General features: G+C 43.4%; 1 protein-coding gene across 1 annotated transcript in view; it reads left to right on the forward strand.

Annotated features, from left to right (window-relative positions):
- The window catches only part of R3HCC1L (R3H domain and coiled-coil containing 1 like), a 114,322-nt gene that overhangs the window by 46,923 nt on the left and 51,598 nt on the right, over positions 1-15,801 (forward strand). The window contains exons 4-6 of the mRNA XM_073595542.1: positions 3,073-5,155; positions 9,337-9,512; positions 14,774-14,844. Coding sequence (XP_073451643.1) covers positions 3,113-5,155; positions 9,337-9,512; positions 14,774-14,844 — 2,290 coding nt within the window. The 5' untranslated portion in view covers positions 3,073-3,112. The remainder of the gene's footprint in view (positions 1-3,072; positions 5,156-9,336; positions 9,513-14,773; positions 14,845-15,801) is intronic.

The following is a 15,801-nucleotide window of genomic DNA, read 5'->3' on the forward strand; positions in this document are numbered from 1 at the left end:
AAAAGTCGTGAAGTGTGAGAGGACGGATCGCTGGATGGATCGCTGTGTTTCTGATTGTTTGGAGAAATGCTGAATGTTGGATCTCTCCCGATATTGTGCCAGATAGGATCCCATTTATTGAGATGAGAATTGTACGGCTAGATGAAGCTTTTGCTGTGATCTCTGCAATTTCCTCCTCATTCAGAGATGATGGGACCCCTCGCTGAGATGTTTGTTATAATATAAAATGAATGTAATTATCGGGGTGAAGTGATCTGGCAGATGACAGCAAGGCTCTCCTCCTCCGGGATCTGCAGCTTTATTATTATTATTGTTTTCTATGCAGCCTAATCATTTATCTAGCTTAATAAATTCATTTTTCCCCCCACGGTAACTCCGGGCATAAACCTGATCAGTCAGCAGCCTGTTAATGTTCTCTAGAAAGTACCAGTTTAAAGTGAAGCCGTACTTTACACAATCAACCTTCTGCCTCCTTTATGACTATACTTGCCTTCCATTGTCTCCCCTGCTGCCCTGCTTGCTTGTAGGAGCAAAGAGAAATATCTTATACTTCCAGGTATGGGCAGTGTGTTCCTCTATCTCCCCCCCCCCCCCAGAGCAGAAGGGGCGTCCCCAGCCGGTTCCAGGGTAGGAGGGGGTCCCCAGCCGGTTCCAGGGTAGGAGGGGGTCCCCAGCCGGTTCCAGGGTAGGAGGGGGTGCCCAGCCGGTTCCAGGGTAGGAGGGGGTGCCCAGCCGGTTCCAGGGTAGGAGGGGGTCCCCAGCCGGTTCCAGGGTAGGAGGGGGTCCCCAGCTGGTTCCAGGGTAGGAGGGGGTCCCCAGCCGGTTCCAGGGTAGGAGGGGGTCCCCAGCCGGTTCCAGGGTAGGAGGGGGTCCCCAGCCGGTTCCAGGGTAGGAGGGGGTCCCCAGCCGGTTCCAGGGTAGGAGGGGGTCCCCAGCCGGTTCCAGGGTAGGAGGGGGTCCCCAGCCGGTTCCAGGGTAGGAGGGGGTCCCCAGCCGGTTCCAGGGTAGGAGGGGGTCCCCAGCCGGTTCCAGGGTAGGAGGGGGTCCCCAGCCGGTTCCAGGGTAGGAGGGGGTCCCCAGCCGGTTCCAGGGTAGGAGGGGGTCCCCAGCCGGTTCCAGGGTAGGAGGGGGTCCCCAGCCGGTTCCAGGGTAGGAGGGGGGGTCCCCAGGTGGTGAATGGGCTTCTTTCAAACTGATCCACAGGTGCAGCGCAGTTTACCTGCGGGTTACCTGCCCTGAGCCATAGGCTTCTGTTATTACCTTTTTTGGGTTTGGTGAGCTTTCAGAAAGTGCAACACACCTGCATGATATAATAGAAGACTATGGCAAAGTGCAGCTAACCTGCAGAAGAGCCACAGGTGCACTGCGCTGCACCTGCGGTATGGGTAAACCGCAGCATATCAGAGTGAAAGCAGCCTTAGGCCCCTTTTTACACGATCAGTCCAAACCTAATCGGACCCTCCATTCACCTCCTATGGAGTGGCAGATGTAAACGGACTTGTGTCTGTTTTACACCTTCCTACCTCCAATTCAATCAATCGGGAGGGGATCAGATTGGAGGGCCCACAATGTAGAGCGGGTGTACACGGACCTTTCATCCGCCCGCTCCACTCATTGTGGCCTGCGACCAGTTACCAAGTCGCTTAAGTGGCCCTCGCTCTTCAAAAGGTTGGGCACCCCTGTGCTACATGAATCATCTGCCCTTACTCAAGATGGCCGCAGCTAGAAATGCTAGGGGATTGTCTTTCAAAGTGATTTCTCAACAAAATAAAGCATGGAGACATGGGTGGAGGGGGAAGTTTGCTTTGAATATTAAAAATGAAATAAATTGCATTTTTTGGTTTGTGGTGCTCAGATACAGTGTAGTTCCACTTTAAAGTGGTTCTAAAGGCTGAAGTGTGTGTTTGTGTTTGTTTTTTTTTTCTTTTAACCTTCATGGCATTCTGTGACCCATTTTCAGCAGAGAGCGGTCTGAAGTCCGCTTTTTGCTGACGTCACCAAGATCAGTCCAGGCACCGCGTCATACCGACTTCTGAAGTCTGGATCCGCCAGGTGCCTCCTGGACTGATGGCCGTCTCAGCCTCTCAGCTCCCCGCCCCTCCGCAGCTCAGCGCTCCAGTGAGCATGGAGGAACAGAGCGGGAGCTGCTGATAGCCAGGCAGCATCTCTCCGCTCGAAGAGGTGAGAGAAACCGAGCCATCGGCGATGTTCGATGGCTCGGTTCTCAGTGAAGAGGTGACGGGGGACAGATGCAGCATCGCACTGATGCTGCATCCACCTAGCTAAGTATGATTGGCCAATAAAAAAAAACAACCCCATACTACTTTTAATAATTTAATAGAAAAATAAATTAAATGGCGCTTTCAGTTTCTGGTGCTTAGATAATGGCCTGTATAACCTATACATATGCACAGTTGCATAGCTCATGTGTGATTCCTCTACCTAGGCCTTTACTAGGCAGGTACATCTAGTGGAGTGGTTCTCAACCTGGGGGTCGAGTGATGATTTGCCAGGGGTCACTGAATTCTGGTCTGTTCCAGAACAGACCCTGGAGCTTGTGGCCGTCCACCTGAGCTGTTCCTGGAGCCAGCGGCCACCCACTCAGCCTCTTCGCAGCCACCCATTCAGTTCCCAGCATGGCTAGAGACTCGGGGAGCAAAAAATGTCCATGGGTTAGCAAATTACTTGTCTTGTCTCGGGTGCTGACAACCCACCCTACGAAAATAATTTTACTGTTAGGGGTCCCCACAACTTGGGAAATTTCACCAAGGGGTCACGGCACTAGAATGTTGAGAACCACTGATCTAGCGTAATCCATGAGAGGACCGTATGGGGTTGTTTGGGTTTATAGACACTTCCCTCTGAGATGTTGGCCCCAAGGTCTGAGCTGAGTCCACATCCCTCTATGGTATATTGGCCCCGCTGTCCAATCTGAGTCCACCTCCCCCTTGATGTATTGGTTCTTGTGTCTGACCAGATACGCCAGATACGTCCTCTATTATATGTGCTCAATTTTAGCCTGTAAACTCTTTGCACAAGCACCACATAATACATTTTTTTTTTCCTTCATAGGCACGCCATCCTGCCCCCTCCTGTGTACATACAGCTCAATATGGACAAGTGCCGCAGTCGACCTCGAAGACCTGACCAGGCCTTATATGTGCCCAAAGCCAGGCGAAATGTGGATGAACCGCCCAGCGGAGCAGACACTGAACACCTACCTGCTTCTATTTCCGAATCTCCTATCTCTGAATCTCCTATCCAGAGGAGACCCAAGAACATCAAAGCTTACTCTGTTTCTCGGCTCCAAGAACATGGGAAACGAAGGAGTTGTAAAAATGCCAAATCCCCTGATCCAAATACAAACCTTCAGCACAAAGATGACCGGGAGCCGGTCTGCCCCGGAACAGAGAGTGCTGGAAGCGATTCCTTGTGTGAGGGTGTTGGTAAACTAGTCCTCAATGAGGAAACTTTGTCATTGAGCTCAGTACAGAACTGTGTGCAGGAATCTCACCTCGTTCCCTTTGCCGCAACCTCCTTCTCAAAGGAAGAGGAAGAGTTTGATGTCCATAGCAGGCCTGCCAGTCATAGTCTAGGAGAGCAGCATGAAACTACAACACAGAGGTCAGCAGAAAGAACATTGGAGCGAGACAGGATGAAGATAAAAGCAGAAGATCAGGGAAGGTGTCAGTTTAGAGAGGCATCTCCATCAGATGAATGTATAGAGGATCCCAGGCAGTCCAAACATATAGATGTACCATCAAGCACCATAGACGAGGTGACAGGGGTCTCAGAGTTTACATGTCAGCAGGGAATGATGGATTTACCGACAAAGAACATACTTCATAGCTGTGAACCCAAAACACACAATGTAGAAAACACGACTGAAAAACAAAAAGCTGCTTTATTCCCCGAAACCAACTGCACAGAAGTCATTGCTACGAGTGGCATTGTTAGGGATCCACCTGGACAGCTTACAGTCTGTACGAGTGATGCAGATAACACAGCTCATGTCACCCTCTATAAAAAGCCAGAAACTACTGCTGGAGGAGAATTGGATTCCACTCCTGCAATAGCAGAGAATGTCTGGGAGCTTGCAGAGGAGGATAACCATGCCGTATTGGGTGCTATTGAGCCCAGCATCAGAGCTGCAGAGGAGGATAACCATGCCATATTGGGTGCTGTTGAGCCCTGCATCAGAGCTGCAGAGGGGGAGAACTGTGCCATACTGGGTGCTATTGAGTCCAGCGTCAGAGATGCAGAGGAGGATAACTGTGATGTACTGGGTACTATTGAGCCCAGTGTCAGAGCTGCAGAGGAAGAGAACGGTACCGTACTGGGTGCTATTGAGCCCAGCGTCGGAGCTGCAGATGAACACATCGCTGATTCAGAAGCATGCTTGTCTGAAAGCCACGCAGGTGGATTCGATACGACACATATTGGAGTAGAGAATCTGAGTGAAGATGCTGGAGAGGGTGAGGCTGAGAGTGAGAATGGTGGTTTTTCCCATGTAGATATTCAGCAGGAAAGCAGGGAGCACATAACTGGAAATAGTGGCGTAATCTCAGACAATCCTGTGTTAGAGAAACCATTTATAGAAGATCTACCAGCTATGGTCAATGCAGAACCAAATCTGTCTGCAGCCAATGCAGGGCAATTACCAGATGGGGCAAGCATGGAGGAAGAAGGGCCTTCAAGGACTAAGCCCTCTTTGGATAGTAAGCAAATGCCCCTGGCAGTGGTAGAACAGGCTTCCGCTATGGAGACCATGGAACTGGTGGTAAGTTCTACAACTGTTGACCCTGCAGAATTAGCGCAGGTAACCTTCGAGGAGCATGTGCCATCTGCCATTGAGGAAGATGAACACGTGATAAGAGTGCAGAATGTGGAGTCAAGGCCTGATGGTTGTACAAACTCAAGGGAACTCTTCCAAAGTTCTGGTGGTCTGAAAGAAGACCCTTCAACTGGAACTGACTGTGAACTGAAGGGGAGTAAACCTGCCACAAAGGACAACTCTATGGGAAGCCAAACTGTGATCGCTATGGAAACACCAGAGAAGGTGGCTACTTCTGCTGAAGCTAATGAGGAGGAGGAGAGCTGGGACTCCCTTTTCAATGACGAAGGGGAATGTGTCGATCCTCAACTTGTGGAAGAGGTAATGCTTTATTAACGTTCAGCCTTGATTTTTGCAGCACTCTAGTCAGGATTGGTGTTGGGATTTGCTAAAACAAAATTGCAATCAACTTTTCTTTAGATTTGGTGCCCCAGTATATCTGTACTGATTGCACAGCCGTTCATTGAGCACCTTTTTGAGAGCTCTGGCAAGTTATATACCATACAGTTTTGGCAAATCAAAAGCAATGCATGTATTCTGATCCTTCAAACAAAAAAAGGTGCAAATGCTTATCAAAAGCACTTTATTGAAGGATAAAGAGACTACATACTAACAGCAGCAAATGTTGTAACAACGTTGTATGTAAACCAAGGAACCGAGGGGTCTTGCACACAATGCAACTCTTCTGGTTGAAAGAACATCATATTACCAGCTGACATGTTTCGGGGGACATGCCCCCTTCTTCAGAGCAACACTGTATATATTTCTAAACCTATCGGTATATAAGAGTTATTTGTTATTTACACCTTTAAAAGCGCTCTGTAGGTTGATCCTTGGTGGTGTTCTATTCTCTGACCCCGCTGTCATCTCCCCTCCCCTTAGTGGGAGGGACTTGTGAAAGGTTATATATGTGTATATATATATAGAGAGAGAGAGAGATATTATATATATATATATATATATATATATATATATATATATATATATATATATATATATATATATATATATATATATATATATATATATATAGAGAGAGAGAGATAGAGATATATAATATATATATATAGAGAGAGAGAGATAGAGATATAATATATATATATATATATATAGATATAGAGAGAGAGATATAGATATAGAGAGAGAGAGATAGATATAGATATATAGAGAGAGAGATAGATATATAGAGAGAGAGAGATAGATATAGAGAGAGAGAGATATAGAAAGAGAGAGAGAGATATAGAAAGAGAGAGAGAGATATATATAGAGGGAGAGATATATATAGAGAGAGAGATATAGAGAGAGAGAGAGAGCTCTCAGACCAGTGTTGCTCTGAAGAAGGGTACGTGTCCCCTGAAACACGTCACCGGGTATTATGATCTTTGAACCAGAAGAGTTGTAGGAAACATCCCATTACCCTTCTTCTTTTTTTTTTTTTTTTAATTTATTTTTTTCTTTTGAGCTGGTGGTCGTCTCTCTTGTAAAAGCAATCCTAGCAGGTGGATTGCTTTTACAAGCAGCAGGAGGGGAAGTACACCCCCAGGCAACCCAACCATCCCCCCCCCCCCCCCCCCCCCCGCTGCTCTTTGCGGATGCACTGGGATATCCCGGTCAACCAGCCAGTGCTTTTCACTGGATGATCGGAGAGGCGAACAAAGACCAGATTGGCTTTGTTCGGCTCTGAGCTATGGCGACCCAGAAGAAGTGATGACCTGACATCACTTCCAGTTTAACCTGATGTAAGCGGCAGCATTTTTAAGACTCCAAAGCCTTTTATCTCACCAATCTTAGTGTTTTGAATGCTTTTAAGTGCAGAGGGGTATTCTAGACAGCAGATCCCTCCATAAAGTGTACCTGTCACGTGCCTATTGCTGTTTGCACGCAAAGGCGAACGCACACTAACAGGGATCATCCCACACATGTGAGATGCCACTGCGAACCTCAGATCATGGATTGTAATTCTAGCACTAGACCTCTTCTGTAAATACAATGGCTTTCTATGGATAGTAAAATTTACATTGTTTTGTTGCCTGGGCGGTTTAAAGTGTACGCTGTTTACTCGGCATAACATTATCTTTTTTTATATTTTACCAAAAATTAGGTATTATGTTGTGTTTTGCATTTAAAATTAGAAAAAATTAGATTTTTTTTTTTTTTTTTTTTTCCCAAGAAAAAAAAAAAGTTTTAAACCACTTGCTGACCGCAAAACATAGATATATGTTGCAGTTTGCAAGTGGTTCACCAGGATTATGGCTGAAGATGCCAGACATGACCTCAGTACTGTGTCATGTTTATTTTTTTGTTTTTGTTTTTTTGTTTTTTTTTTTTTCTTGCAGGTGGCCAGCTTTCTCTTGAAACCGGTCCGAACGACACAAGGAGACGTGACCACGCACAGCCCCACCCCCATTCACCACCGTGTCCACCGGTTTCGCCCTAGAAACATTGCACTGGTGCAGCTCGCTGCTCCCATAAGCGATCAAAAAGTTAATGCTCTTTGATCGACCCTATAGTAGAGCTGCACGATTCTGGCTAAAATGAGAATCACAATTTTTTTGCTCAGAAGATAGATCACAATTCTCTCACGATTCTCGCAGCGTAACATCATCTTTCACATTAAAACAAAAAAAATTGGGCTAACTTTACTGTAATGTTTTTTTTTTTTTTTTTTTTTTTTTATTCATTGAAGTGTATTTTTTCCCAAACAATTGCGTTTGAAAGACCGCTGGGCAAATACAGTGTGACATAAAATATTGCAGCAATTGACATTTTATTCCCTAGGGTCTCTGCTAAAATATATATAATGTTTGGGGGTTCCAAGTCATTTTCTAGCAAAAAATATTGATTTTAACTTAAACAAGTGTCTGAAAAAGATTTAGACTTTTAAGTGCTTAAACTTCCTGCATTTACAGGTTTAAAAACTTGGCAGACTGCCCGGATTTTTTTTTTTCACACAGAATTTTTATCCCTTTGATCTAAGAAGGAAGAGTTGGTTACAATGTTTCATGTTAAAAACTTGGCAGACTGCCCGGATGTTTTCTTTGGACAGCTGAGTGAGCAGATAAGTCTCTCCACTTGTTATATGAAAGAATCTGCAAACTCTGCAATAGAGGTTCGATTTTTTTTTTTTAACAATTGGCCTTGAAAGACTGCAGTGATGTCATGATGTTGCTTCCAGTCCAGGCAGGAAGAAAATTTATTTTTTAAAGCAAAAGATCCAAAAATTATTATTTTTTTGTTTGTTTTGGGGTCTTTTTGACCCCAGATCTCTACTTAAACAGGACCTGTCATCCTTATTTCTATTACAAGGGATGTTTACATTCCTTGTAATAGGAATAAAAGTGATTAAAAAAAAAAAGGGACAGTGTAAAACTAAAAAGTAAAATAATATTAATAAAAAAAATTGAAAGCACCCCATCCCTCCATGCTTGCGCACAGAAACGAAACCATACACGAGTCACGCACACATATGTAAACGGTATTCAAAAATACATGTGAGGTATTGCGGCAAATGTTACAGCGAAAGCAATAATTCTAGCGCTGGACCTTCTCTGTAATTTCAAACAGGTAACCTGTAAAGGAGTTTTAAAGACCCAGCCGCTGACATTTGAGGTTTACAAGTTAAAATCAGTATTTTTTGCTAGAAAATGATCTAGAATCCCCAAATATTATATATTCTTTTTTAGAAGAGAACCTAGAGGGAAGAAAAAAAAAGTGATCGTTGCAATTTTTTTATGTCACACTTTTTTTGATTATCTATCTATCTATCTATCTATCTATCTATCTATCTCTCTCTCTCTCTCTCTCTCTCTCTCTCTCTCTCTCTCTCTCTCTCTCTCTCTCTCTCTCTATATATATATATATATATATATATATATATATATATATATATATATATATATGTACATGTGTGTGTGTATATAATAATTTGTTTTTTTAACTTTTCTTTTGCTTTTGGAAAACTGCTGCTCAAAAAAAGTGTGACCTAAAAAAAAATTGCAACGATCACCATTTTTTTTTTTTTTTTTCCTCTAGGTTCTCTTCTAAAAAAAAAAATAAAATAAATAAATAAAATATTTGGGGATTCTAAGTAATTTTCTAGCAAAAAATACTGATTTTTACTTGTAAACCTCAAATGTCAGCAGCTGGGTCTTTAAGTGGTTAAGTAGTTTAGTATAATAAAAAAATAATCCAACTGATGTCCAAGGTTTGGAAGCGGGGATTACGATCTGCCCTCCTTGTAGGGTCCCCACCCCCCGGTCACTCAATGTGAGCTTCCAGAACTAAGGTCGGAGCTCCTCTTTAAATTTATAGACACTTCACCGTTTTGTGGCAGACATGGTTTTGCATTGCTATTATTTTGGTGATAATTACATTCATGTTTTCCCTGTGTGTTTCCTTTATTTTATAATCCTCTGTAACCTGTTTTAATTAGTTCAGGTTAATATTCTACATTGTGAAATTATCATGAGTTTTTTTTTTTCTTTTTTCTCCTTTCCTCTTAGCTGACAGCGAGGGGGGAGAGCCAGCAGAGCAGAGAGGAGTCTCCATATAACTATTATCACTATGAGCCCCGAGAAGAAGTCATGGATGATCCAGAACTGTCACATGTCATCGAGATCTATGACTTCCCTGCTGATTTTAAGACGGAGGATTTACTCCGCGCATTTGCTACTTACCAGTAAGTCTTGTCTCTTAATGCCGTGCCGTTCCTTGTCCTCATTAATTATGCAGCACCGAAGAATATTAAGTGTCTCTGTCAAATGGATATGATTTAAAATGGCTTATTTAAACATTATCGGGCTAATTTAATAGTGCTAAGAGACGTGAGGCACTCTGCTGAATCCTTTGGCAACAAGACTTCACTTATTACTGCAGGAAGAAAAATTGAAAAGAGGGGGAAAAAAAAAAGAAATTCTGCTTGCTTGGTGTCAAATGGAACTAAGTTTGAGTTTCGTTCCACTTTAACCCCTTGAAGCCAACGGCCCCTTAAGAGGTTTTACATGTCGAGGGGGCAGGGCTTAAGGTCATGAGTCCGCCATGATTGGCTGTTGGGCCCCTTTTACATGGGCGAATAAAATTCAGCTTTTAGCTGCATATAGATGAAGTTATCTACTGCACCTACAGTGCCTTGCAAAAGTATTCACCCCCCCCCCCCCCCTTTGCTTTTTACCTATTTTGTTACATTACAGCCATTAGTTCAATGTTGTTTTTTTAATCTGAATTATATGTGATGGATCAGAACACAATAGTCTAAGTTGGTGAAGTAAAATTAGAAAAATATATACATAAAACTATTTTTCAGAAATAAAAAACTGATAATTGGCATGTGCGTATGTATCCACCCCTTGTTATGAAGCCCATAAAAAGCTCTGGTGCAACCAATTACCTTCAGAAGTCACATAATTAGTGAAATGATGTCCACCTGTGTGCAATCTAAGTGTCATATGATCTGTCATTACATAGACACATCTTTTTGAAAGGCCCCAGAGGCTGCAACACCTAAGCAAGAGGCACCACTAACCAAACACTGCCATGAAGACCAAGGAACTCTCCAAACAAGTAAGGGACAATGTTGTTAAGTACAAGTCAGGGTTAGGTTATAAAAAAAAATATCCAAATCTTTGATGATCCCTAGGAGCACCATCAAATCTATCATAACCAAATGGAAAGAACATGGCACAACAGCAAACCTGCCAAGAGACGGCCGCACACCAAAACTCACGGAGTGGGCAAGGAGGGCATTAATCAGAGAGGAGCACAGAGACCTAAGGTAACCCTGGAGGAGCTGCAGAGTTCCACAGCAGAGACTGGAGTATCTGTACATAGGACGACAATAAGCCGTACGCTCCATAGAGTTGGGCTTTATGGCAGAGGGGCCAGAAGAAAGCCATTACTTTCAGCAAAAAACAAAATGGCACGTTTTGAGTTTGCGAAAAGGCATGTGGGAGACTCCCAAAATGTATGGAGGAAGGTGCTCTGGTCTGATGAGACTAAAACTGAACTTTTTGGCCATCAAACCCAACACATCACATGACCCAAAGAACACCATCCCCACTGTGAAACATGGTGGTGGCAGCATCATGCTGTGGGGATGTTTTTCAGCAGACCGGGAAACTGGTCAGAGTTGAGGGAAAGATGGATGGTGCTAAATACAGGGATATTCTTGAGCAAAACATGTAGCACTCTGTGTGTGATTTGAGGCTAGAATGGAGGTTCACTTTCCAGCAGGACAATGACCCCAAACACACTGCTAAAGCAACACTTGAGTGGTTTAAGGGGAAACATGTAAATGTGTTGGAATGGCCTAGTCAAAGCCCAGACCTCAATCCAATAGAAAATCTGTGGTCAGACTTAAAGATTGCTGTTCACAAGCGCAAACCATCCAACTTGAAGGAGCTGGAGCAGTTTTGCAAGGAGGAATGTGCAAAAATCCAAGTGGTAAGATGTGGCAAGATCATAGAGACTTATCCAAAGCAACTTGGAGCTGTGATAGCCGCAAAAGGTGACGCTGCAAAGTATTGACTTTAGGGGGGTGAATAGTTATGCACATTGACTTGTTCTGCTATTTTGTCATATTTGTTGTTTGTGTCACAATAAGAAAAAAAAACCTTCAAAGTTGTGGACATGTTCTGTAAATTAAATGAAGCAAATCCTGAAACAATCCATGTTAATGAGGAAGTAAACTCTCCCACTCTGATGCTGGTTTTCATTTAGTCCATTATAATAAGTAATTATCAAACTATAACCACTGTAATCCAGCCCAAATCGCATATTACTTACTGTTTAAAGAAACTTTAAAAAACTTGTTTCCAAGGGTAAGGCAGCGCCATCTTAAGTATTGTTTTCTGAGTCCACAGCAGAGTGTATTTCCACCGGTACACTGAGCACTTCCTATATTGTTAACCAAGCCTCCTTCTCAGTCCAGCGTTTCTATGGCAACCCTACTTCACTCCTCATAGCTGACTTGTTTTATTTCATAGTATTTACTTGTGCCGATTATCTAGTGTTTGCCTGTGTCAGTCTTATCAGCTTCAGCTGATAAGGCTGCAGTAATGCTGTCCGATGCCCAAGTTTACACTGCATGTGATGTCACATGGGGTGTGTAGTAGGAAGCTCTGAGTGATTATGCAGTCTCGTGGGATTTCAGTGTCGTGCCGTAGGAAGATCTGATAATAGACAGACAAGTACACAGAGTGTGCCGTAAATCAGGGGAGATCTGGGCATGCTCAGTAAAGTCATTCTAAAGAACCAAAAGGATTACAACAATACTAAGCAAGTAAGGAGATATCTACAAGCAGTGTTCATTAGGGTTTTTTATGCTGATTTACATGGGACAAAGTGGTTTACAACCAATTTAATTGCAGGTTGTGAGGCAACAAAACACGGAAAATGCCAAGGAGGGTGAATACTTTTTGCAAGGCACTGTAAACTCACACAATGCTTTCCTAGGGCCCCATTCACACACTGCGTTTAGCGACAATTTCGTTACATGGGGTTTTGTGCGGTTAGAAAAAATTAAATTTGACTTGCGTCCAGGACCGATTTTTTTTTTTTGGCCGCTATCTGGACATAACTGCAGGTAATCGCAGTGTACTATTTCACCTGCGGATAACGGTGGCAACAAGAAAAGAAAAACAGGAAGCACATCAGAAATGGCGAGAATGTTCAACCGCAGCTAAACGCAGCCGCATGTAAACGATGCTAATCGCATTGTAGACCTGCAAGTGATCGCTGTGCCTGGAGTCTTGGAATTTGAAAATAACACATGCTTTTAACAGCGGCAGAACAGCCGCCTGTGTGAAAGGGGCCTTACGGCAGTCGTGTGATCGGAATGCTGCGTGCAACCGGGAGTTTTCCATTAGCCGCTGGTAACTGTGCAGGGCGTGTGCGCTCTCGGCACATCACTGTTTGCGCTAATGCACGCAAATATACGGCCGCTCGGCGCCAAGGCATTTGCAGCCGTATTTGCGTGCGGCCGGCGCCAAGGAGTTAACCACTTTTAGTTTCGGATGGTTTTACCCCCTTCATGGACCAGGCCTTTTTTCGCTGTTCAGCACTGTGCTACTTTAAAGCGGAGTTCCAAGGTGGTCTTAAACTAAAGACCACCCCTCGTTTTTAGATATCTATTTTTCTATTTTATTCTTGCCTACCTTTTTAGAAAGAATAAATTTACTTCCGTCCTAGCTCGGCCCGCTGCACAGTACGTCTTGTCCTCTTCTGTGGCGAGCCCTCCTCCTCCTCCCCTGCTGCCTTCTGGAACGTGTGTGCGTGTCCCAGAAGATGAGCTGGCCATTCACAAAGTGTCGCGCGACTTGAAACCGGCTGTGAAGGCTCCACTGCCAGTTTCCCTTAGTTGGAATGGCGGCGCCTGCACCTAAGCCGGTGGACGAATCGTCCTCGGGGTGGGGCCTGACATTGGGGGCTCCCTGGACAGGGAAGTGTCCTTACTAGAAGTCAGCAGCTACACTACTTGTAGCTGCTGACTTTTAAAGAAAGATTTTTGTGGCTGGAACTCGGCTTTAACTGGTAATTGCGCGGTCGTGCAACACTGTACCTAAATTAGATTTATATATTTTTTTTCACACAAATAGAGCTTTCTTTTGGTGGTATATGATCACCACTGGGTTTTATTTGTTATATAAATAAAATATGCCTAAGATTTTTTTTTCTGTTCTAAAACCTATCCAACAAAAAATGTAAAAAAAAAAAACGAACATTCTCAATAAATGTATATTGATTGGTTTGCGTGAAAATTATAGAATCTACAAACTAATTTTTTTTTTTTTTTTTATTCAGAATACTTTATTAATCCCAAAGAGAAATTCTTGCTGTTATACTAGTAAATGGTGGTGATCGGCGACTTATAGTGGGACTGGGATAGTGTGAAGAACAATCTGACACTAACTGACATCACCAGTCGCACTAATGCCCCGTACACACGGTCGGATTTTCCGACAACAAATGTTCGATCGGAGCTTGTTGTTGGAAATTTCGACCGTGTATAGGCTCCATCGGACATTTTCCGTCGGAATTTCCGACAAACAAAATTTGAGATCTGGATCTCAAATTTTCCGACAACAAAATCCGCTGTCGGAAATTCCGATCATGTGTACGCAATTCCGACGCACAAAATTCCATGCATGCTCGGAATCAAGCAAAAGGGCCGTACTGACTATTGAACTTCATTTTTCTCGGCTCGTTGTACATGTTGTACGTCACAGCGTTCTTGACGTTCGGAATTTCCGACAACATTTGTTGACTGTGTGTATGCAAGACAAGTCTGAGCCTACATCCGTCGGGGAAAAAAAACCTGGATTTTGTTGTCATCACATTGAAAGTACATCTTAAAATTGCAGTTATCCTTTTAAAGTGTTACCCCAACATTTCATATTCCTGATATGTGGCTCCTGTACCATGTACTTGTATGAGAGAGTATCCTGTTCTTTGTATTTCTTCCTTTGTGTGAAATAATTGGTGTGCCTGCCAGCCCCCTTGCTTTCCTATTAAAAACTGACCACACTAAGCAGTAGAAAACACTGTGGTCAGTTCTATAGCTATGCTGGGAACTCAGTGTACTCTCCAATGGTTAGGCTTGTCCTAAGACGCCCCTGCTGCACCACCATTCGCTGGGAAGGTCAGTGGGCTGTTGCTTCTCCTTCCCCAGCTCTTATGCAGCTGAGAACAGAGGGAATGTGATCACTTTTTTCTTAAAAAGGGAGAAAAAAAGGTATTTGTAATTTTTTTTATTTTATTTTTTGTTATCTATACACAAATGTTTTGCCTTTTTAATGTATATATTAAACCTGAATGGGTTGTAATATCAGGTTTACAATCACTAACTTTCCAAATCCAATGCAAACCGCCATTGTGCCACCCAAGTAGTTCTTCTTCTCCGGACTAATCATGAAATGTGTCTGACATTGCACTTTTTCTCTCCAGGAAGAAAGGATTTGACGTGAAATGGGTTGATGATACGCATGCCCTGGGCGTGTTTGCCAGTCCCATCCCAGGTATTGCAGGCTCTGAATTATTGTGTGTGTGTGTGTGTGTATGTGTGTGTATATATATATATTTTTTTTTTTTTTTTTTTTGAAGGACCTTAATTACTATTTCTCTTCGCATTTTGGTTTTAAAAAACCACTGGGCTCTGCATGAATCTAGTATATTCCAATATTCTGGATCTTTCTTGGGCCTTCATGGCAACCAGTCATTATTGGCCTTAAAGGATAAGTTCACCCTTTAAAAAAAAAAAAAAAAATATGTATGTGTGTGTGTGTGTGTGTGTGTGTGTGTGTGTGTGTGTGTATATATATATATATATATATATATATATATATATATATATATATATATATATATATATTCACAAAAAAAATTCCCAAAATATATTTTTTTCCATTTTATTTTTTCCTGTGTTCCAGCAGTGACATAGGGACTTCCGATCTTACTCTTGGGTAGAGAGCTGATCAGCCTGTCAGTCAGGCTCAGAGACCGGTAGCTGTAGCAGTAGAGAGGCTCCCACCGACCAGCTGGATAAGTACAGAAGTAGGTTACCCCGGTGGTTGACGTGGGTTCACCGGAGGTGTGGGGTCTAAGTACTAACTGGTGTTCACCAGAGCTCCTGATGGTGGAGATGGGTTTTGCTGCGTGTTGACACCAGGTCATGGTCCTCAGGATCGCCCCACCAGGAGGTGAGCAAGTCCAGGGGGCGGGTAGCAGATATAGCAGGTAGGGATCAAGCGGAATCGGTAAACAAGCCAAAGGTCAGTAAGGATTGTTGCAGGTTAGGATTAAGCAGAAGCGTAATCGAGGAACAACCCAAAGGTCGGTAACGAGTGGTAGCGGAGATACGGACAGAAGCAGGAGTAAAAAGAGCGAGGCATTGGCTGGAGTGAGCACAATAATCTGGCAAACAGGGAGTGCAGACGCATGCCCTAAATCGGGAAGTTCATGGGAGCAGCAAAGAG

This window comes from Aquarana catesbeiana, linkage group LG08 (assembly GCF_042186555.1).
Source record: "Aquarana catesbeiana isolate 2022-GZ linkage group LG08, ASM4218655v1, whole genome shotgun sequence".
NCBI classification, from domain to species: domain Eukaryota; kingdom Metazoa; phylum Chordata; class Amphibia; order Anura; family Ranidae; genus Aquarana; species Aquarana catesbeiana.